This window comes from Cygnus olor, chromosome 10, assembly GCF_009769625.2.
Source record: "Cygnus olor isolate bCygOlo1 chromosome 10, bCygOlo1.pri.v2, whole genome shotgun sequence".
In the NCBI taxonomy this organism is placed as follows: Eukaryota; Metazoa; Chordata; class Aves; order Anseriformes; family Anatidae; genus Cygnus; species Cygnus olor.
Window position 1 is genome coordinate 4,134,834 of NC_049178.1, and position 24,621 is coordinate 4,159,454.

The 24,621-nt window shown below is 41.4% G+C and overlaps 1 protein-coding gene across 7 annotated transcripts in view; it reads right to left on the reverse strand.

Annotated features, from left to right (window-relative positions):
• Positions 1–1,289: 1,289 nt before the first annotated feature.
• LOC121075510 (CCHC-type zinc finger nucleic acid binding protein) overlaps positions 1,290–24,621 on the reverse strand; it is a 93,136-nt gene continuing 69,804 nt past the window's right edge. Inside the window, exons 5-10 of one of the 7 annotated variants that reach the window (XM_040568894.1) lie at positions 13,356–13,397; positions 12,355–12,502; positions 3,501–3,620; positions 3,130–3,222; positions 2,745–2,943; positions 1,290–2,269 (exon numbers count right to left, since the gene is read on the reverse strand). In XM_040568894.1, the coding sequence (XP_040424828.1) occupies positions 2,152–2,269; positions 2,745–2,943; positions 3,130–3,222; positions 3,501–3,603 (513 nt within the window). In that variant the 5' untranslated portion in view covers positions 3,604–3,620; positions 12,355–12,502; positions 13,356–13,397 and the 3' untranslated portion in view covers positions 1,290–2,151. Of the gene's footprint in view, positions 2,270–2,744; positions 2,947–3,129; positions 3,226–3,500; positions 3,621–10,026; positions 10,243–12,354; positions 12,503–13,355; positions 13,398–24,621 lie in introns of those variants that run through there. The other 6 variants (XM_040568892.1, XM_040568893.1, XM_040568891.1 and 3 more) reach the window with 6 other exon arrangements.

Consider the following 24,621-nt stretch of genomic DNA (forward strand, 5'->3'; position numbering starts at 1 on the left):
TATGCTGTGGTCAGCCTGTACTAGCTGGGCAACCCCAAGGCAATCTACGTGCTTCAACTGTGGAATTTATAAGGGTTTTGGCAGTCTAAGGCTCAAAGTACATTCATGTTCTTTATAGCAGCAATTAGAAATAAAATGAAAACACTCAGGCAAGAACACCTTCCCCACGCCCTAGTTTCACAAGAGATGAAAGGCTTTGTTCAGCATACAGCTGGACAGAAGGCAGCCTGCCAAGGTGTGAGCAGTCTGCAGTAGCACTCACATCATTTGGGTTTTGCACTCTCCAGAACTGCCCTCTGCATTTCTGTCAGACAGAAGTAAGTACTTGGATTTTGTACTGCTCCATCTAAGCAGCAAGAGTATTCACTTTACATGCTTCCAAGTAGCTTTCACCAGCTTCCTTCCATCGATATTTGCAGTATTATCAGCACACACTTTCTAAAATCCTGCTCAGGTTGTCAGTCAAGTGATCTGGGCTCTGTTTACATAGTGCTTAGTACTCTTATTAAAAATGTTTTCTCCCTGCTCTCCCTTTCTCCCTGAACTACAGCTCAGACTTTTTTTTCCTACAGGCTTCCAAATTTTCAGCCTGAGTTTGATATTCAGGTGCCGGGTCCTGCAGTTTGGCCACAACCCCATGCAATGCTACAGGCGTAGGGCAGAGTGGCTTGAAATCTGTGCAGAAGAAAAGGACCTGGGGTTGCTGATTGATGCTCGCCTGAACATGAGCCAGCAGTGTGCCCAGGCAGCCAAGGCCAACAGCAGCTTGGCTTACATCAGGAGTAGTGCAGCCAGCAGGAACAGGGAGGTGATTGTCCCCCTGTACTCTGCTCTGGTGAGGCCTGCTCATACATGAAGTGTTGTTTTCAGTTTTGGGCCCCTCACTTCAAGGACATCAAGGCCCACACTGGCGAAGGCTGAAATACTGCCAGCACATCGGTAAACTACTCCCGGTTGTGTTTGAAATGTGCTGTACCTCCAACAACTTGTGTGCCTTTGACAACTTTGAAGTGGAAGAAGTATTTTATCGACATCAGCTGAGATGTAGCAAGCCCCCCATGAGAACACAAACCATTCACATAAACCATAGACAGATAAACAATAGTCTGGAAGAAGGACTACATACTCAATGTACGTACAGTCTGATGCTAGAGGATGGAAATTTAACGTAAGATAGAACAAAAGAGAAGTCCAAACTGAACTTTTTACACCTCCACATACCCCTTTTTAATGTTATTTTGCACTGTGTACATGAAACCAAAAATAAACAAAAGGAACTTTAGCCAAACTCCCCTTCCTCCTCCAGCTTTATTGATAGTTTAAAATTACATTTTCTATGTTCTAGGACTTCAATTGCTTTTACCATCTTACTTTAAAAACTGATTACAAGCAAATGAAACTCAGTTGTCTAAGTGATATAGTATACAAAAATAACATCTTGATTTCTGTGAAAATGCATTTATTTGCAACTCCTGAATAGCTCCAAATTGTATATGCTATGAGCACTGATGTCTGGGTTTCAGATTTACTTTGAAGTATTTATTCAAAAGCTTCCCATTACGTTCTGTATCTCCAACATGAACATTCATTGACTGAATTACTGTTATTTTAAGTTTATTCCTGATTTCTCTCTCTCTCTCTCATGGCCATTAACAGGCATGTGCATCTTGTTTATTTACTCCCACTCAGCTATATGCTCTAGGTAGGGCCTGATACAGATATTACTTGGTGTTAACAGCTACTGAGGTCAGACAATCCAAGGCCATTGTAATAAAATTAAAGTTATGAGGAAGTTTAAGACACTTCCAGAATTTCTTTCCTCCTGCATAGAATCGCTTCCATGTAACCCAGAGAGGGTTTGCTGGTCTGACTCAACTCTTCCCACTCATCAATCCCTATTCACCAGTGGCACGGAAAGGGGGTTCTTTAACAAAGCATTATACATAACACCTCTACCAAACTAAACATAAACATTTTTGTAGTTAAATGCAGAAAGTTGATTTTTCCACCCCTTTCCTCCTTTTACACGGCAAGTAAAGCTCACTGGCCTGGGAGTAGCCTCTATCTGCCAACCTTTGGCCAGTGAAGAGGATTCAGAGAAAAATAATACAACCATCAATCAGAAAAAGGAGGGGCGACAAAGGAAAATAATTAGGCTGTAGCTTCAATTGTGCATTCCCGTGCAAGGTGCCCTGACTCGCCGCAGCGATAGCAGTTGACTTCACTGGTCTTGCTGCAGTTGATGGCTACATGGCCAGTTTCACCACACCTGCAGGAAAAAAAAAGAATTAAAATATTAAGATTTGATTCCAAACCACCCAGAGAAGTTACTGTTCTGCCAACCATGCTGGCTACTTTGATTTCATGCAAGACTTGTTCTGTACTCAAGACTTCTGCTTCAGTGTTCTCATGTTCTTCCACGAGGCATGAACCAAGAACCATTCCTCAACTGATCAACTTACACTGATCACTGTGTATGCCAAAACCACAGCGCACCAAACACATTTTACTTATTTTTGTCAGGTTTTCCCTGTTCTGATGCTTCTCCTGTTTAGCCTTGTTTGAAGCATAACTGGCTTTAACTCAGATACACCATGTTTTCCCTTCCTCCACAGAAGGAAGTCTTGGTGGCAGTGAAAGATACTGCACTCATGAGCATGCTGTAGCTGGTACAGGCGCAAGCAGCATTTTGAAGCCAGCTTTTCAGCCGCTTCTCAACTTTGAGTATCAGTAGATGCTCTTACCTATAGCATTTCACTTTGGTGCAGTCTTTTTGAATGTGTCCAAACTCTCCGCAAGAATAGCACTTCTGCTCATCTGCATGGTCACAGTCACGAGCGAGATGGCCAGGTTTGCCACAGTTGTAGCAGCACTGCTCTCTCTCCCTCTTCGGCTCCTTGCAGTCCTTCGCAATGTGGCCACCTCTACCGCAGTTATAGCAGGCTTCCACAATAAGAAAAACATACCAAACAAGACTATAAAACCTTGGTAGAGTGAAGTGTAGCATGCTTCTAATGAAGGACATTTACTGTTTCCAGTGAATTATGCGATCAGTGTACAATAGCCTTCTCTTCAACCACAGATCTCTGTCCATGTAATTGAAGAGATAGAATATTTAGTGATACTTACCATCCTCCTGAAGATCACAGTCCTTGGCAAGATGGCCAGACTCACCACAGCGGTAACAGATGTCCGGCAGAGATGAAGACATAAACTGGAAGCCTGCTTGAAATGGGTAACAGGAGAAAAAAGGCTTAAGAATACTCTTAACTTAATCCCTAAGAGTTAATCAAGGACACTGGCAGCTGAACTGACAAATCAGGTTTAGTCTCAGAAGCCCTTGCATAATTCTTATGCAGACTTAAGAACCAGGTAAGTTTATCACCAATTTACGTCCCAGCCTCTGATCAGCTGAAGTCAGTGTTTTACACAGCACTGAGAACAGACAGCTAGAGACATCTTACTGTACATATAAACAGAAAACCATAGCAATCACTTACCTCTGCCACGGCTTCTCATCCCACGGCCACGGCCAATCCCAGTTGGGCACTCCCGAGCCCAGTGGCCAGTACGCCCACACTTGAAGCACTCGTTGCTGCTCATGGTTGCAGATCACCTGCCTGAGGGGGAAAAAAAAGGAGATACATTTTTAGAACACTTTCCCTCCCCAAGCTAAGGGCTCAAGAGACATACCCATCACCTTAACACCCTTACTGTCACGCTCTCCTTCAGTAATACCTTTTTCCTCATCACTCAGTTAAACTCGAAAGCCAGTTACTTATCTCCGTTTCTTTCTGTTGGGAGTACAGACTGGCATCTACTTTTCTTCACTAAGCTGCATTTCTTCACTAACCAAACTACATTCTAAAAGCTCCTTGTAAGGGTAGAGCTATATTACAGCTAAGGCCTTAAAGAGTGAGTTAGCTTAGTATCTGAAGTCTTTAGTTCTTTTATGACATAAAGAGCAGTTATTTGACCTAAAGAATAGTCATTTCTCAGAGTTCACTTCAATATATTAACTTACATTTCAGGATACATACTTCACTCCTCAGTTTACAGGGAAGAAAATGCTCAAGACATTTGGCTTCCCTAAAAGACATCAGACACTTGCCAGATATCTAGAAGGCTAACTTGGAAAACATTCTTAGAATGCTAGGGAAACATCGGATAGGCATGCCTGTCCATGACAGCACAAACCACTTTTGCCCATATTGGGGAATGGAGGAAGGCGTTTCATTGATCAGGAAAGTCAGTCTGCCACAGACCACTGAAGCAGTGGTGAGGATGGCGTACGTTAAAGAGACTGCAGTCACAGTACCTTAGCTTGCCTAAGGTACAAAGCAATTAGGCATGACTTCTGGAACTATACACAACAGAACAAGTTAAATATTTAAATTGGATATTGTTAAAGTGTGCCTGAAGACAAGTTTAAAATGTACTGGTTTATAAATACGCACATTAAGCTGAATACTTCATATGCTCTCTCCCAATTCATTACGCTTAACTCAATGGAAGTAGAATCATTAGCTGTATGTTTTGTTAGCGTACCTGATCCCCAAGCTATTCTTCCTATAACCCTACAACTTAGTGGTATAGAATGCTTTTTTTAAAAAAAACTTTTAAAGAAAGTTGCATACCAAAATAGTAAAGACTATTTTGTATGTTCCCATTGGGACACTTTCAACTAAAAATATGAAACAATGGTAACAACCAGAACTGCTAGCCTATTCAAACAGAACATCTGTCAAACATCTCAAATTACCAAGAACATGAATGAGTAGCATCTTGAAGAAAGTCACAAAAAAAGCAGTAAGAACACCAAGACCTCGAGAAGAACCAGACTTAGCATCCTGACAAGAGATCAAGAACTTAAGAACTTAAATGGATATAGTATGTTTAAACATGTATTTTTTTAATTTACTCCATGCAGAACATTATTTTGGCTTTTTGATCACTTTTCCCTCAAAATTCCTCTCTCTCCAGCTGCCTTCTGCATAGTGACCATCCATCCTTCCCACCACAATAAAAGCAGGAAAGTTTAAAATACATGAGATGTGAAGCTTAATACGCTACTTCTGTAATCCCACATCTACATTCCAACTGGATCAGATAATATTTGCTCTTAAAATGAAATTCTGCAATGAAAGGATGCAAACAGATCTTCAACAGATGTTAAGAATAAAACAGTTTTTTTTTTTTAAATGAGCACTTGATTTTATATATAACTCAGCCTTTTCACATGCTAGCAGGTATTTACTGCTTCATCTGTGTTCAAAGTCTCTAACTTATTAGGACACCCAAGGGTGAAGAGCTGTCTGCTACAGTGGCAGCAGCTGGCATCCGTGTGCTCTTGTTTAGGCCTGTTTTCATAGCAACCATGTTGACACAGCAGAAGAGGAAAAACACTGGCAAAGCTGACTGCAGGAGCCGGTCTTGACACAATAGTTGATGCTGCTTTTAATTTCCACGAGACAAGATGGGGTCTCCGATTTATAGAGAGGCATAGTCCCCACTCAACCTGCAACTCTTACAAGTCAAGACATTAAGATGTTATTTACGAGGCCTTGCATTACTGTCCCAAAAGAGCGGAACAGTACACCAACAGTTCCAGCTGCACTGGAATACATCTCTACAGATGTAAGTAACAACTACAGAGTGGCACTCGAACCACGCGCTAGGTATTACAGCATGATGTGACAGGATTAACTATCACCGGCAGTTACCTGTGTGCCTAACGTAACCACCCAGGTTAACGTACAGTAAGAGACAAATGTTTTACAGGTGAACTAAACCTCCTTTAGAAATGCACTGGAGAAGCTTTTAGGCTGAGATATACCATCCACCTACATCTGTCTGCCAGTCACTACCTGCACAAGGGACAGAGAGCACAACACTCACTGCCCCAGAGGAATTTGAAAACAAGTTTTACATCTGACCGCAAGTTGTCTCCTATTTAAAGCCACTCCTTCAAGGAACAAAAAACTCAGTTTCTCTTCCTCTAGTTTTTATCAAATTGGCCAAGTAGGATTATGCAAACTGAGTAAGAAATCCAGAGGACAATAAGCAACAGTTTCCGCACAACTTGAACAGAAGATTCACTTTGCAACCTTTATCTCCAGAGGCCCACTTTTTCCCTGCGCACAGACCTTTGAAGGCTACAGCTGCCATAAACATACGATCACAAAGCACAGCACTCATCTTCAGATACTTTAGGCATATGAAAGTACCAAACAGTTTGTCTGCACTTCTATTCACCGGTATTTTCATGTTTAATATCTGTGTTTTGTGTAGAAGATCTGAAACTGAACGCAAGTTCACCAGCCGGAGGTGGATTCGGCTGACACTAGTTTTATTTATCCCACATTCTATGGAACCTTATACAGGACAAAGTTCCTCAACAATGTAAACCGTTTAAAAAAAGGTAAGAATTTAGTTTTCAGATTAAGCCAACATTTTTAATGAACAATATCCAGAAGACGTTGGTTCCATACAACAAGTCCTTAAATGGACACCCTCCAAGCAGTTTGGACACCATTTTTCAGTTAGTTACAAGAAAAAAATGAGTAGAGTTTAAAAACTACTCAAGTTCAAGTTCTCCTCTGTTAGTCACTACTTCTTCACACTGGCATCACAGGCAAGTTCTCAACAGTTCCTTTTATCTATCAAGGCCACCTTAAACAGGCCTTCTGCGATAAGGCTGCTTGTTGAGGTTGTTTTCTCTCAGTCACATCTATCAATGATTTCCATAGCTCAAATGTATTACACAAACTGACTCCTCCCCTGCTTACATTCCAGAATTGTTCTGCAAGACAGACCAGATGAGGCAGTGGCTCAACATAAGATTCCAAAACTCTGAGAGAAACACAAATCTAGCTGCCTCAAATCACACCTTTCTGCGAAGGAGCGAAGGTAGACATTCACCAGAACTCCTTGTACAGGCCTCCCTAACCGGAGTTTGAAGCTGAAATAAATCACTTTGCAACTATTTACTAAATCATGTCTTCACACACATTCAGAAATATCCCAGTCTGTTTTAGTAGCCGATCCAGACCAGGCAATGGAAAGAACTACCACTAATCTCCACTGTAATGCTATTTTATTGCTTTTGCTTTAGGTGCCATCTAAAAAAAGAAGTCTGCTCTAACAGACAAAAGCAGAACTAACTTGGGCTCCTCACAGGAGGAACCTAAACTATCCTCCAGAGTTTTAAAGAGAAGTCAAACAAGTTCTTGGCAATTCACCAGTGCACAACACTCACTCCAGTTATCTGAAAGAAATCTGACTGCAACCTACAAAAGTAGGTAACATGTTGAAGCTAGATTTACTCTGAACAACCCTGATCAATGCAACAGGTAGCAGAAGTTTCATCACAGGCAGCAGTTAAGTATTTTTGCCACCTGTGCTGGTCCCCGCTACGACAATGGAGTTTTCCTATATAGGAAACTGCTAGGTACAAAGGAACAGAACCACAAAACTGATGTCTCCCACGCTAAACACATTCTCTTTTGTCTCATTTAGGGAACCATCATGAATTTTATTTTAGATACATTTACTAAAAAACTGCCAGTTAATATCTTTACTTTACATGCACTTACGGTCACATTTTACAACCAGGAAGTCATGGACACCTATGATCACAATACTGAACAGGAGTTACTACCTCCTAGAGACAAGTGAATGAGCAGTCCTTTCCGTACAAGCAGTGGTTTATGTAAGGGACAGACTAAACCAGAAAGGAACATACAGGTAGCAGAACAACTTTTGGAGCAACAGAAAATAGTTGCAAGGACATTACTTAGACACCTCTAGATACAAGCAGTTCTTTAGAATTCAACAGCTTACTAACAGTTCAAGTCCAATGTAACAGTGGCAATTATATTTATTATACTCACCGAATGCTTCCTTTGATCTACAAGTATCACATCCATTTGATATTAATAGAACTTCACTCCTTCAAAAGAAGGGACTAAAGAGAACCCACTGCTAAAACCAGCATGCTTATTTAAGAGCTCTTTAGCAAATCAGCTGTATCAAGGAGGCAAACACTGAGAAGTCAGCCATTTCTATCCGGGCTGTTGGTGACCAACAAACAATACCAAGCCCAAATGTGACAAGTCAGCCCACAGCCAGGCTGAAGACAGCAAAAAACATACGCAACAGCAGGCAGAGCTCTGCTTTTCCAAGAGATTAAGAAATGGAAAGGAGTACTGTCAGAAGTGTCAGCATTTTGTTTCAAAGGAGCAATCAAAATATTACTCATTTAAAAATAAATGCTACCAATAAAGGAGTTTATTTCCCAACAAGAATGTTTGAGGATTCCAGAACTCAAGACACACGTGACTGTGACTGCATACACAGAATTAGTGATGCTTCAGCCTCCAGCTTTTATTCTCACAAGGAAAACATACATAGTTAAGTATTTTGACCACCAGGTAACAATACTTCAATTCCAGAAGGAAGCAGTTTGAAACTTCAAGAAAACCTCCAGCAATAGAGAGCTGAGCCCTCAACTCCAGATCCCCTCAATACATTCCACAGGCAAACTTGACTGCCTGATTCAAGAATTCTGAATATTAACTAAAATTCAAGAACTTGGACCCCTTCTGAGAGGTCATTAGCCAGGTCAAAAAGACATTAAGACTGAGGTACCTGAATCAACCTGTAGTTCTTGGATAGCTTTGTTGACTACAAATTGAAGACAGAGCTACAGAAACACTTCTTTTGGTTAACTTCTGTTCTTTCTGCCTACCCATACTCGCTAGCGTGCAGGCTATGACAAACTACAGACTATTTACCAAATTGGCACATTCCATTCTTCCCCTTTACATTCTTACTGCTATCTGGGCAGTTTTAAAGTTTTAATCTTCAGCATGCAGTATCAGCAACGTGCAAACTTCACATAAAAACCAGTCCAGACATTAACTAAGTCAGTTAAGGAAAAAGAAAAGGTAGATTAGCCCTGTAAGTGGCAAGGTTCTCCTGCAACCCTAGGAAATTCGTTTAACTCTTCCCACTTTGGATGGACACAGGATTGCTTCTCTAGGCCAGTCTGCACTAAGGAAGAAAACATGGATCAGGCAACCCTAAGGGTTCAGCCATGGGCTCTAATTAACCACTGAAACAGAAATAAAACGCACTATTAAATTTAATAATTCCTCGTGACGACTCTGCATGCTGAATGAGTAACAGCGGTTACTCGAGAACTACGCCTGACGAGCACTCAAATAAAACGCAGCTCCACTACTTCGCGAGGTGTAGCTGCCGCGGACTCTTTTTCCTATCCATTTATAGGCCCCGTTTGGGCGCGGGGCCGGCACGGGCCGTGCCGGGTGGGAGGCCAGCAGCCGCCGCAGCTCCTCGCCCCGAGCCGCCGCCGGGGCCCAGCACGTGGGCGGCCACGTGGTGCGCCCGGGCCCAGGCCCCGCCGATACCGCGCCGCCAGGTGCCCGCTCCCCCGGCCGGGGTCAGCTCGGAAGTTTAAGGAAAGAATAAAGAAAGAAGTTGGAAAAGAGAGAGGTTTTATTTCAGCCGCTTCCCAGCCCCCCCCCCCCCCCGGCCCAGCTCTCCCAGCGCCATGTCCCCCGCCACCCCCCCACCCCCCCCGCGGGGTGAGGTGGCCCCGCGGCCCGTTCCTCCCTCCCCTTCCCTCCCTGTTCCCCCACTCCCCTCCGCTCCCCTCCTCTCCTCTCCTCTCCCTACCCGCCCAGCACCCCCCGACCCCCGGACGCCCTGCGGCCCGGCCGGGGCACGCCGCTGCCGGGAGAACCCCGGCCCAGAGGTGCGGCCTACTGCGCCCCGCGCCCAGCCCAGCGGCCCGGCCCCGCTCCCCGAGAGGCACAGACCCCTACCGGCCCCTACCGGTCCCTCCGCGTCCCCCGGCCCCGCCGCCCGGGCCCGGCCCGGCCCCACTGGGCGCCGCTTTCCCGCGCTAGGCCCGAGTGCGCCAGCGCCGCCAGCGCCACCATCCCCTCGCCCTCCGCCGCCATCTCCCGCTCCCAGGGCCTCCCCCCCCGGCCCGGCCGTTACCCGCGGACTGCCGAGCGCGCTGCAGCGGCTGGCAGCGGACGGAGGGCGCCGAGGGTAGGCCGCGCTGCTCTGCCCGCCCGCTCCGCTCCCTTCTGCCTGCGCCACACGCGGCTTGCACACGGCCCCTCGCGCTCCCCCCGCCCCTCCCTACTACTCTGCGCACGGCCCGGCGGAGCCCACCTCTCCGCCAATGGGCGCGGCCCGCTTCTCCCGAACGGCCAATCGGCGTCGCGAACGCGGGCGCCCAATCGGCGCGGGCGGAAGGGGGGAGGGGCCCGCCTACCGTGACGCTCTCATGGGGGGGGGGAGGGGGACAGGCGGCCCCTCGCGGGGCGCTGCGGCACAGCGGGGCCCGCCCCGCCTCGGACCCCCAGGGCCTCGCGCGCCTCAGCCCCTCAGCGCCTCCTCAGAGCCTCCTCAGAGCCTCCTCAGAGGTCCGCGGCCGCGGAGCTGCCCGTCTCTACCGCCTCCACCTCGGCCCTGCTCTTCTCGGCCCCTTGGGGCTTTTCCCTGCCCGCAAGGCCGGGGGTGCTCGCACCGGGCTTCCCCGCGCCCCCCGGCGGCCTCCCCGCCGCTCCCCGGACGGTTTTGTCCCTGCCTGGGCAGCCCCGAGCGCCGGGCGCGAGGCGGGAGGCGCCGCCCGGCGCAGGCGGCCATCTTGGCGGGGCTGCGGGGCTGGCGGCAGCGCGAGGAAATGGAGGACGCGGCGCCCAGTCACGCCGGGCTCGGGGTGGTGGCTTGTGCAGGGCGTCTGTAGCCTCCTCAGGGCACCGGTTAACAACCGCTGCGATACTTTAACGCATTACAGCAACAACAACAACAAAGTGTTTTTGTTTTGTTTTGTTTTGTTTTTGATGAAACATCGAATCACTAAACTATTTAAAATATCTCACAAAAATCTCGTAAGTGGTATTACTATTCAGTATTCACCTAAGGGGCTTTTTACACAACTCCTCTCCCTTTGCCCTAGGAACTAACTAAGAACTAAATATACCAGAACCACTTCTGAATGTTCTGGGGAGTATAACACTGGCAGTATCATAATTACTCCATCTATTTGTTCATCATAATTTCATTGAAAATTCCACAACTGTAAGCTTCTTGAAATGTTCTCCCCACCTATGTGTCCGCTGCAAGGGTGAGAAATCTCCCACTGTGCATTAGAACTTAAAGTGCGGGTGTGAGGCTGAACATGGAGACAAAACTTTGGACTGACCTTTCCTCAAGCTGTCTATCCTCATATCTATTATATCACTATGGTTAGGATTGTTTTATTAGAATATGAGTAGCAACATATGTCTTCCCTTCCATGCAGTTATGTGTGGTTCACTTCAGATGGACTTTTACATCACTAGCTTTTATTTGTGTTTCCTGTGCTGTATTTTTACATCACAGCATCAGCATTCAGGTCTGATAAGGGGATGAGCCTTTCAGGCCTATTTTCTGTTTCAGAATTTTTGTACATTACAATACTGTTTTACTATAACTTTTGTCAACTCTCATTCTGGCATTTGTTTTACAACACTGTAAAAACTTCAGCACTATCAACAAGCTTTGAAATCATCATAATGTTTCTTCCCACTAATGATTTTTTAAAATCTTTACAGTCATATTTAAGCTTAATTTTCATGGCCTTTGGTTTCCTCACAAACAGATGTTTAATTTTAATTCCTACAGGTGATAAATGGATATGTTTGTTATTAAGGAAGTGCTTACAGTTTCTAAAACAAGGGTGTGCCTACACGGCATTAAAAAAAAATACACTGCACAAAGAGAAGAAATACAGAAGGAAAATCATACATCCTTAAATCTTTATCGACTTTTTTTTTTTTTTTTTAATAGAACCTGGCTTCTGTATGAGTCTTTATGACTTGGCAATTTTAGACTGACAAAACAATTGTAGTAACTTTTCTAACTTTTTCCTGTGTTTTGCTGGTTGTACTTCTGGTGCTGTCCATGAGGCTAGGAAATCCCAAACTTAATCTTAGCAGTAATCCATAGGTTTACTGCCATACAAAGTTTTGTGACTGATACAGTAAGTAAAGTCCCCTGAAGAAATCAAAACTGTTTTATTTATTTCAAATCATATAATGGACTCTCCCTAAGCTGAAATGGAAATAGGGTGCAACTATGAGTGAAAATGCATTACTCACGAAGAGTTATTGCTGGTGACAAATCACTTGATCATCCTCTGTAAGGCTACTGCCTCAAATACAGTTCCAATATTCTTATGATATAGGATATTTTAAGCTATTTTTTGTTATAGTGGATGAAATCTTCCCCCAGCAGATAATAAGTGTCTTAACAGCATTTGTTTTTTGTATTTACCTCAAGAATTAATTTGGCTTGTTATATCTTAATGAAGCTTGCAATTCTTGTTTTGCAGGTTTCTCTGATATTTAGGCAAAGGATAGTCTTGCAGTTAAAGAACAAAAGTGAGAGGCTTGACAGCTGTTTCTGGCCCAGGCAGTATTTCCTATAGAAAACAAGGTATTCAGAAAGCAAGGTAGAGGTACAAAGTCTTTACTTTTCTTACGTGCAAGAAAAGTTTATCTAAGTTCCAGACTTCTCCATTGTATTAGTTCAGTCCAAAAAAATCCAATCCTGAACAACAATTTATGAATAACAATATTCAAAGGAGCTCAAGTACAGTAACTGTTGAAGGTAAATCCACCGTTTCAGCAATGTATTCCTAATGCAGCCAGTTCTTAGAAGTGTTGGATGAAGAAACCAATCATTTTAAGACCAAATAAAACAACAAATCACACCTTGCAAGCAATGTTCGTGCATTGTTTTCTTCCAAGTAGTTGGGTGTGTTGGCAGAAAACTGTTTTCACTGCCAAGCAATTGCCATTGCTTCTCAACCATGTATTTTTATTTTTAAAGGAAATCTTGTTTCATTTTGCATGAGGGATTTTTCAAAACCAAAATAATCAAAACTAAAATAATCACTGGATTATAAGTATTCAAAAGAGAAACAGCTCCTGGAGTACAGCTTAGCTGAAAACAACTTGACCTCAGCAGGTTCAGAACAAGTAGTAGCTGCTGCCTGTTTCTTTCCCCCCATCCCAACCATTTTCCCTGACTGGAGGATAATATAGCAGAGCAGGAATAAACAGCTATGTTTACACAGTTCTACCTTTGGATATATATATATATTTTGTCCTAGCCTCTGCAGTAAATTTAATTCCAATGGTTCCAACGGTAAAAGATTAACAAAGGCAGAAAATATGTTTTTAAAGATTGTCAAGCAACATTTTCTCTCTAAGATCAATAGATTCCTTATAATGTTCTGTATTACAGTGTCACATAAGAGAAGCATATTTTACCTTGTATAAGCCCAGTGGGTCAGCAACATCCACAAAATACTTCTGTAAAAAGACAATCATCTGTTACTGAAAGAAACCAAGTTAGTCTTTAGTTCAGCTCTATATATTTATTTATTTAAAAAAAAAAAAAAAAACACAGTTAATTGGCCATTGAAAGAGGTTTGATAAAACATCCAGTGAAATCAGTTGGTGCATAGGAAAAAGGAAGGCTTGACTCTGGTTAATACTTATCCATGTAAATGACAGTTCAGTAAGAATCAGTGGTCATCTTACGAGCCTTCTGAAATCTAGAACACATCATCTCCTGGGCAATGCAACAGATACCAGCAAAGATCTACCTGCTTGTTTTATAAAATATTCATATTTATATTCAGGCTACATGGCTAAATTATTTCATAGGCTCATATATCCATTTTCTTGAACAGTGTGTCTATTCTAAATTAGCTATATGCAGTCTTCTAGCGTAAAATTATTCTGGTTGAAGAGAAGTAATCATACTGAGTGATTTGTGAGGCTTACTTTGATTTATTATAGTTAGCTGATGAGATTTCAAATAAATACTTATTTAACGTATATAATTATATAAGAATGAGTAGTTAGCTCATGACTATTGCACAGATATCCTCATTTAGAGTCAGGCACAAAGAACTTCCTTTGTTAACTAAGGAGTCCAGCTACACAATCATCTTCCTATTTCTCTAAAGAAAATAAAACCCTTAAATACGTCTGGAAAACTACTGGAAACACTCTGTAAATATTTTTAGAGATATATAAACATATGTGCAGCAATGCACGTATTATTTGTCAGGGACCCATGAGGGCCAGCTTGTGGTGTGGGGAGCCAGGAACCAAGCGTTATTACAAGGTGGTGAGGCAGGGCCCAGCCCCACAGCACACAAACAGGCCAGGCCCAGGGATGGCAGCTGGGGTCAGCCAGGAGTCCGGATGATGGACATGCTCATAACGAGGAGGCAGGTCTGAGATGATGCCAGGAAATCAATTTGCAGATCAGGGTCAGTGACAGCAGAGTGAGATGCATGCTGCTGATTGCCCCTGGCAAAGGCAGGGCTGGGATCAAGCCAAGAAGATAGTCAGGGCTCAGGTCAAGGAGGTCCATCCGTGGCCAGGCATGGGTACAGCTGTACCCCAGCTGAACGTGGAGCTGAACCAGCATGCCCATAGCACAGTTCAGGCAGCGGTTGAAGGCCCAGGGCTGAGCTTAAGTGGGGCACCAGGGCCCATCAACAGAGGTGGGGGTGGAGGCACCACGAAAATCTGGTCAAAGCAATTAAACTCTATTAGTACAGTCATGGCCCTGACATTATTAAATGTACTCAGTGATTCTGTTGAGTCTTTAGGATTTAAAATACTTTAAGCGAGTGAGTAAATTGATTTTTCACTGACGATGCAGATGACTTCATTATCCAGACAGGTAATGTAAGCGTGCAACAAATTTTTAAAATTACATGAAATTGGTTATTCAGAATGATCTGTGGAATAAAAAAGTTAGCGTTTACAAGGTATGAAGGAGGTCAGAAGTCTTCAGGACTCAATTAAGGCAAATGCCTGAAGCAGGATCAATGTCATATGAAAATAGGAAGATAAAACCTACATATAAAGACACTGTGAGGTTGTGTCCCACGTACCGAACAGCCAGTGTATCAGTCCGAGATATGGTGGGAAGATGCCTCAGAGTATTCTCTAAAGTGTGCTCTTTGACATGAGAAAACAAACAAACCAAAACCAAACCAAACCAAACCAAAAACCCACAAACTTTTTTCTGTTCTTTTATTTTTAAATCAGTCTGTAGAATAAACTATTGACTCCAAACCGCTCAGAATATTTTAATGTCTTGTGCTATTTCCTTTTATCACCGAGGCAATTGTACCACTGAGACAATTGTTACATCTGTTGACCCTGGTGTGAAAGGTGTTAAAATGCACTAATTGGTGGTCTGTACAACACTTAACTGTTCAGTGCATGATGGAGCAATCCTCACTGAAGTATGTCTGTGAGACCACACATGTAAAAAAAGTTGAAGAATAACCTATATAACCTGGAATGTAAAGTAGCTTAGGCACTATAGTGTGATAATAATAGTAGACATTTACGTGTATGCCGTTTTGATTGAGTTCTGGTATCCCTCTAAAACAGGATATTCAACTAAAAGGTCAGGATTTGTAGTGCTGCTGCTTCTATTTTTGTGCAGTGCTCTAAGGTTAAAATATTACATTGTAAAATCAAGGTCAAGAGGTACCCTTGATTGTAGCAGTGAATGCACTGAAGCACAGTAAAGTATATTATCAGCTGTCCAGTCCTCAGGCATCTGCTGCAGTCAATCTGTAGCCCTGGGTACTTGCTTGCTTTCAAATGCTTCTCTCACTTCTCTCAGTCATTAATGCAAGCGATTCCAAAACTTTAGGTTTGCTGATTAGGAACCAGTGACAGAAGATCTGTACACAGTGTTTTATTCAAAATACAATTTAAAATATTAATTATTAATGTAATGTGATTGGACTATATGAGCCCAAGTCTTCCATGACTTAGATATCAGTTGAATGCTTACGCAATTCCATTTATGCAGTAATTCCTGATCCATGACTCCAGAAGAGTATCAGATCCAGCAGCTAAAACTTTTGCTTTGCTGCACAATCATACTGAACTGTGTAGAACGGATTTTAAAGCCTACATTTGGGATTCTTAATCAACCCATGCTGTATTATTGTATGTTTTCAGTCAAGCAATTGCATGTACAAGAGACTCTACCTTGTTTATAGGGCATCCCCATGTAGCTATTCCAGTTAACTCTGTGGAAGAAGATTCTTGGGAATCTTGTGACACTTAGGAATCTTAGGAATCTTGTGTCAGGAGTGCAGCTGCAGCCCAGATACACCCAGATTCTAGAGCAGCTTTTCTAAGTTACCAAGAGGCAACTGTAGGTAAATACAGCCTGCTCTAGCTTGACTTGGATTACAAGACGGATAGAGCCTGGAAAAGTACAAAAGCAAAGCTTCTCTGTCCTTTCACACTCCCACCTCTCCGCACTGCCAGGTTCCTAACTTAGTTTGGATGTACTAATACTCAGCTTGGATCCAAAAATGAAATGAGCTCTTTTATCTGTACTTGACTAGATTCCAAATGACTTCAGTAAGAGAAGGCTGAGTAAGGACTTGGCTGTAGGTGGATCAGAGACTTTGCAGTGTTTATTTATTAAATACATCCCATTTGGTGTTCTGTTTGCAGCCTGTCAAAGCAAAAAGGATTAAAACTTCTTTTCCCCCTAGATCTCATTACTGAAATAATGAGTAATTTTTTTTCCCCTCTACATTATTATTGGAACAATCTGTCAAGAAAGCAATTGAGTTGCTTTACCGTATCATAATCTTTGCCAAGAAAGGTTTAGCAGCAGGATAGGTTAATGGAAAATATTATAGCTACGTTCATTTCAGACATAAATTCCATGTAGAAAGATAGACATCTAATGGGAAAAAAAGTTTTTGTTCATATTACAGAGATTTATCAGCTTTATTGTGTTGTTTTTCCAATGTGCTGTTTTACCTGAAATAGTGCTCAGCACACAAGAGAGAGCTAAGAGAAGTTACCCGCCTCTTATTGAAGTGTGGATATAAAAATGACAGCATCCTTTCAGCTTTATTACACATTAAGTAGAAGTACAAACATAATTATTACAAATACTCTTTTGGTAACCAAAAGATGATTAAAAAAGATGTCCACTTATTGCTGCGCAAAGCAAGGTCAGGGGGTATGGCTGTTGGGAAGGAGCAGCGTGAAGTCAAGGCAGAAATTATCTAAAAAATGTAAACCTTATCAACAACAAAAAGATAACTGAATTCCATGTTATTTTCAACTAACTAACAAATGAAAACTATCAGGCTCTACCAATAGAGATGACAAACAGTTTTGTAGTTCCTAGAATATTTTTATGTGCTAAAAATAGGCATGTCTCACTTCAATTGCATGAGAAACTACAAGCTGAGGATGAGTAAAAGGTCATAAAAAGGTGCATGGCTTGAAGGCGAAAAAAGCATCAGAGCAGTATGAAAAGTTATGGTTAGGATGTGTATGTTAAATATTCTGCAGACCTGAATTAAGAGCTGCTTTAATTATGTCATGAGAAGTCAGAGGAGTGTTAAAAAAAGCCCAGATAGGGTGGGGTTCCCCAGCAGTGCAAGTGTATTGTGTTTGGAATTGTTAAAAGTGAAGACTTCCATGTAAAAATGCTTATAATTAGTCCTGACTTCCACTCTTTTCATGGCAATTCCATATGAACTAGATAGAAATTAAACAATATTCTCCTTGTGACTGTAAAATAATATAATTTAATCTTCCTTTTTTGGTAACAACAACACTAAATTTACTGATCTAATTGTCTGCTTCAACCAAAAAGAAAAACTTCAGCTTCAATACAAGCTATTCTTCTATTGGGATATTCTCAAGTTGTTTTAGTGGCTTCAGAGGCCTATTTCTTCTAGCATAAATGGCCCTGGAAATGCAAAAGGACATTGCGAAATATTCAGAGATTCTAGGTTTGGCTGGCTGTTAGAGTACAAATAGCCCGAATCCCTAGACTCGGTGTGTTAAGGCTAACTTAAAGCCACCTTCATAAACCAGGCCCTTGGAAGCCACTCATAAAGGCTCAGCTTAGGACATGCTTTGCACTTCTGCACAGTGCTTAATGCTGTTTTCACTTCTTCTGAGGTTATTTCACTGTTTTAAGCAAGACTTCTACTCAGGAAGGAAATACCTTGATTTCCTAGGCTTCTTCTGATTAATATGTAAAATTTAACTTGGTGGGTGGCTATCTAAGTCTTGGGTTTCAGGAAGAGGATTTACTTGTGAGCATGTATGGTCTGCTCTGTAAATTCATAGTTCATAATTCACACTAGGTGTGGATGTACTGGTGTATAGTAAATAAAGCCTAGGAAAGAGTCATATATTGCACAATAAACGTTGTTTTTATATTGCTTTGGAAGAAGGAGGGGTCCTGTGGGATAAAATGAAAGATGATGCTTCAGTTAACAACTTCAGTTCTGTTCCTGTGATACACACAGGTTGAAAGTGAGTTAAGAACACACATTGCCATCATCTGGACCTTTCCTAATCTTGGAGTGTTTTGACATCTCTTAAACGTGTATCTGCATGTGTGAATAGCTAGGAGAATCAACACAGCTCAGTGTTGTTAGCATGCCGTTTCTAGACAGTAACTGCCCATGTTCTTTTGAGAAGGACAGTGCTGGATTTTCTTATGTTAATCTCATCAACCTCCGTTATATGCACACCTAATGCTGGTAGTCCTTAAATGTGCATTCACTGGAAACGGTGTTTCCAACATCTGACACATAGAGAAGCTGATTATTTCTGGTTGTTTCTATTTTGTAATTTTATATGTACTGACATTTTGTTTCCCTTGAGTTTTTTCTTCCCATGTGGTTTCTCTGCAGTGGAGGAAAACCCACATACACATTCTGCATGACTTTGGCATTACACATACTGCACACGTAGTGCACATAGGTGGTGTGATATGTAACTAAATTCCTAGCTCACTTTTGTCAATGCCACAACAGGACAATATATCATTAGTCCTTTACTAAAAAAAGTGGTTTACATGGCTCATAACAGAAAAAAAAAAAAACAAACACCACCAACCCCACCAACCCCCCCCACCAGATACTATTATGAAAATGACAGGATTAAGTGCTGTTATATCAAAAACAGCACAATTATAAAACATTAAAGAGAAAGATGTTCATTCTTCCATGTTCTGTAGCTTGACTAAGCTGCGTTGAAAGGAATAAAGTGAAGAGTCACTCTCTGCTCTGCTGTTTACTGCTCATTCATAATGAGAGAAAGAAAACAGTGCCGAGTTAAAAAGGGACACCCATTTGGAAGAGGTCTGCCTAAAGTATATATTAAATACTTTCTGACTTCTTAAGGCAAAATAATAAGTGATTTTTTTGCAGATTTTAGTCTTAAAGTTAAGAATGACGGAGGCGTCAGAATAAACCCAAGTCTTTCCAAATGCTTGGAAATGCCACTTGAATTTCTTACCCACTACATGAACAATGAGACCTCACAGTTCTAAGGCATTTTTTTTTTGCAATGGTTCACGACTATTAGGCAAACTTTACAACATCTTGGGAATGGAAGAAGAGAAACAGGATCGTTGCTGAAATATAGTCTCTTGGGTAGAAAACAGGATCTGCTTAAAAGCGCCGTTGATTCAATTTGGCCAGCATTTTAGATTATAGTTCTTTCAGGAAGTGTTTACAAGAATAGCAAAAAGCAGGAATACAACAATTATAAAGTATTTTTTAAAAGAGCTGTCAGCAAAGTTTCTTTGTCAATGTAAGATACAGATGGGCAGAATAAAGTGTTTGTTTATACTCCAAAAGGGGATTCCAAATGAACTACTTGAGTGATTTAATCATCACTGGTCTATTTGGCAAATTATATCAAATGGTGCATATGGATTTCAGAACTGCAGACACTTGGTTTTCAAGGCATCTCTAATTCCAGGTTGACAGTACAATATATAATATATGAAAACTGTTTCTTACATAAACTCTATAAAAGCAGATAGAGAAGCATCACCTAAATGGATGATGCAGAAATGGTATTTCTTTACAGCATTCATTACTCAAATAAAATGGAGATAAAGCCTCTCTTTACTCAAAGGTATGGATTGTTTTTCGTCACTGACTTCCTACTTCATAATATCATATTATAGTAATTAAATATGTGAGAACTCATCTTAGCCTGAGATTATTTGTATTATCACCAGCTTTAACAGGAACACTTCATATTAAGGTCTTTAAAAATTGTTCCTTTAAGATTCAGGCAACTGAAAGCCTAGGCATAACTGTGTCATAAACAACCATCTCTAGGGTTGGTCATACTAATAAAATAAGTCATCTAGAATGATGTTTTATCCATATGAGTTTGAAAATGATAAAACATTGATTTATAGGAAAGGATAGGAAAAATGAGGTTATATGTAAAATTACAAAAAAAAAAATAAAAGAGAGGAAGATAAAAATGGGATACCCCTGAAAACTGAAAAATAAGTAGAACTGATTTCTGCATTTAAAAAGGAAATACATTAATTTTCAAAAATTAGCACGTGTTTTTGTCTTTGGTGTATACCAGAATAAAACACATCATCTGCTAGGATCATGATTATTTTCCTGGAAGCAGCTCTCACTCAGCTTCAAATTGGGAAGAGTGAGAAAAGTGACAGCAAGTGGAAAGTACACTAAGAATGTATTTTCATATTTTAAGTTTGGAATGACCTTGGGTGTTGCCTGATCCCACTATTGTTACAAATGTTCATACGGTGACTAACGTTGACACTGGAACACTCAGAAACAAATACATTAATTAGTCAACTTGATAAACAGGTTCGTGGTCATGGCACTCCTGCCAGCCTACATGAGTAATTAAAAGCTTCGTGCGTTCGATGTGAAATAGAGGCTTGAAGTCCTTGGCCTCCATTCTATTGCTGACTGTCACTTACTCTTTGTACAACTGCAAGTTGTGTTGTAAACGGTCCTGATGACTAAAATCCACCTAGCAATACCATGATCAATAGCCAAACTCTTTCTGCATGGAGCTGAGAACCTTCATTCCCTAAAGGTGCTGATTGCAGCAAGCCTTGACAAGTTTCCAGTTTGAATGAAGAGGGAGGCATGTTAACCAAACAGTGCCACTGTCCTCCTCTGGTGGACACAGAGGTCTCTTCCCCTTGTGCATGCATAAAAGGAAGGCCTGATGGGGCTCTCCCGTTACATTTTCATTTAATGAAAGGAAACCTCCCTCTGCTAACACGGGGAAGTGCCTTTTGGCAAGTCCATTTACTGCAGAACAGTAACTGCAGAATGTTGATGATACCTATGAATTTCTAGACAAAATTCATCCAGAGAACCATACCAGTTATTAGAAGACATACAATAGGTTGCAGACCAAGCACTCAGAGATTGGGACATACCAGAGATAAGGTCTCTTATATTTTTTAATTTAGGAACCTTGTGGACAGAATTGCAATAGCCTTTAAAGAAATAATTCAATGCCATTTTTTCCCTAGCCTTCTTGGAAGTGAATCAGGGCGGCATGCTAATGGCATGTGTACCATGTTGCAAAAGCTGGGAGATGTACAATGAGACAGGAGACTGCAGGAAGGGGAAAGGACAACTTGATGGCTCAGAGTACTGATTGTTGTCCCCTTTAACTGAATTCTATCCATGTTTGTGTCACCTAAATCTGTGTGATAACAGACAGGTCATATAAACAAAACTTTTCACAGGTGGTGACTAAGTCTATATGCTTCATTTTCAAAGGTTCTGTATTTGAGACACTTTCAGAGGTGAGGTATGACCACAGCTGTAGGCAAATTCATACCTTGAAGCATGGGGGCACCTGAGTTATTCAGAAGAGGTCCCAGTAAAAAAATGCAGGAAAATTATTAAAATTTGTTACAGTCATGAGCAATCCATCAGAGTCTTCCAAAGGTAAACACTGGGAAGTAACACATGATACTCTAGCCTTCTCTGGACTACCTCCAGATAGATGGGGGAACCAGTAGGAGAGATGACCAAGTGAGGAAGACACAGAAATTTCTGCATTTCCAGTTTTAAAAAGTGTCATTGTTACAGAACAGCCTGAACAACAGGATTTTTAAAAGCATAACAAACTGCTCGTGCAAGTTCCTTCACAATGGTCATTCATTTAAAACGGAGGTTGCTCAAGTACACTTTCTACTCATACAGATACTAAAAAACAAAACTCCTGCATCTATATGCAATGTTAAGCTTCGTACCTGCTTCACGTGCTTTCTCATACTACCATTATATCTAAGTCTCCTGACTCTGAAATTCTGAAGTCTCCTTTCTGAAGCATACCCCACCCAGTGACTTAGAGAAGAGTTGAGCAAACCAATCAGCACATATTCAGCTCTAAGGTTATTACTTAAACCATCGCAGTCAGCCTTTCTGAGTCTTGGGTGTGATGCTGACCTCAGCAAGATCATGGTACTTTGTTAATGCCAGACATACTAGCTGACATTATTCTTACTCCTCCACCCCTCAACCTCTCCAAAAAATTCTTGATCTTAGTACAGTCTTAGCTGGCATCAGCTGCTACTTTCAGTCGCATTGGTAAGGAGATGCAGATGAGGAACCTCAGCTGAGGCAGAGATCGGTGTCCTGTATAACTTCGTAATTTCCCACTGTTCTGCACAGGTCTCATTGGGAGCTCACAGGTTTTGATGACAGCTTGCAAGACTCCTAAACTTTACATTGTTTCACTTTCTTTTTAGAGAATAACTGGATAGAAATATGTTTCCCAAGTAATTATTCTGGAGTACTTGGAGACTGATCAAATGCAATGTAAGTCAATGACTTTCAGTCTCTTTAACACAGTACAACTGGAAACATAGACTCTTTAGCATTAATAAAGTTGTCAAAATCAAATCTGAAACTCCTGTTCATCTGTGGGTTATTTTTATTTTATTTTATTTTATTTTATTTTATTTTATTTTATTTTATTTTATTTTATTTTATTTTATTTTATTTTTGATGCCTGTCTTTCTGTGCTTTAAGCTGAAATTCAGGAGTTCAGTACTTGTGGAAAACAGGGAAGTGAAGTCTGCTAGGAAAGGTTGAGCAGAGCCAGGGGAATCCCTCTGTATAGCCCAGCCTACTTTATGACTCTGAGAATAAGATCATTGTTCATATGTCATACCCTTACTCTTGTGCTGTGTCTGAAAATAAGCAATTTAATTCTGGAAAACTGGAAAAGAAGATACTGAGAAAAAAGCTATCTCTAGCTAGTCACTAGCTTCCCCATCTAGACTGAGTTTAAACAAACCAGTTAAAACCACACCCAGTTAAAGACGTCACTTTAAAATATTCTAATATACAACCCAGCTTACTTTTATTACTGTATCCTAGAAAGCCACTGGTTTAACCAGGTCAACATTTTGCTCTTGCACTTGGGAGTGTGACTGGATCTGAGAAGTAATTCTATACTTGAATAATGACAAGGCAGGAGCCACACAGTACGGGACATGACGTGACAGTGGTCCATGCAGGATGAAATTCAGAAACTGCAAGGAACATTTCACCCTGTTCATACTGTGTAGAATAGGATCTGTGAATTCCAACAGATCTAATTTCAAGTTAACTCCATATTTATACTTCTTGTGCTCATCGGTTGCACCAAGGAAAGATCACCAGAAAAATGTGATCCCTGTTAACAGTTAACAGATCCCTGTTAGAAAACTCATTCAGCTCACCGAGTAAAGCAAGCAAAATGATTACTGGCAGAAACAACAGATGTGTGCTTGACCTTTACCCATTCTTTCTTTTCTAGCTTCACATTCAGGACCAGGCTCAATGCATTCTTAGGAGGCATGTATTCGTAAGGAGAGGGCTATTTTAATTCACTGTGTGGTTTCTCAGCATAGCGGGTCTTTAGGAATATTTCCTTTCACGTCAATCCCTTTAAGCATTTTACAGAGCTTAGTCTGTTCTGGGAAGTCAGAACATTTCAATTCACATTTTAAAGTTTTCTCATGACTCAGAATATAATGTGTAGAAGGCATATAGCATAGTTAAAGAATAACACAAATGCAGCATATACAGTCCTGCTAAAGCTATTACCAGAATATTTTACATTTTCCATGCACCCGAATGAAACCCTTCATACAAGCAAAGTAATCCAAAACCATCTGGCACCAGAATTTGGGATTTCATAATGTTTTAATGCAAAACATGTGAGCAGGATGTCCAAAATGTCTGTTCCAGTGGGTTGAATAAATATATGTAAAAAAAGACTAACTTTTCAACAGTTTTGTCCAGTTTTCATTACGCCCAGTCAGTGAATACCTTATAGCACTGCTGTTCAGCAAAGGTCACTTTTGCACTGTTACCTTTCCTTGCCTGATGGATGTTACTTCATTGTGCGTGAACACAGAAAAGTAGCCAAGATCACAGAGGAGCCCAAACTATGAAGCCAGATGTACAACTCCAGCATAAAGCTAAATAGCCGTATGTTTTTTTTTTGCCATCTTGTTACTGGATGACAATAAGTGTTTGTTACTATGGGGTATCCAAGACTTTTTTGGCCTTCAGTATGGAAGAGATGCTCATCCTTGGCCTAGCTGTTCTCTTGAAGTCCTTTTGTACACCACATTTCTATTTCACATTCAATGGGAATAACTGTGACAAAAGGAGCTCATGATCACTTTGAA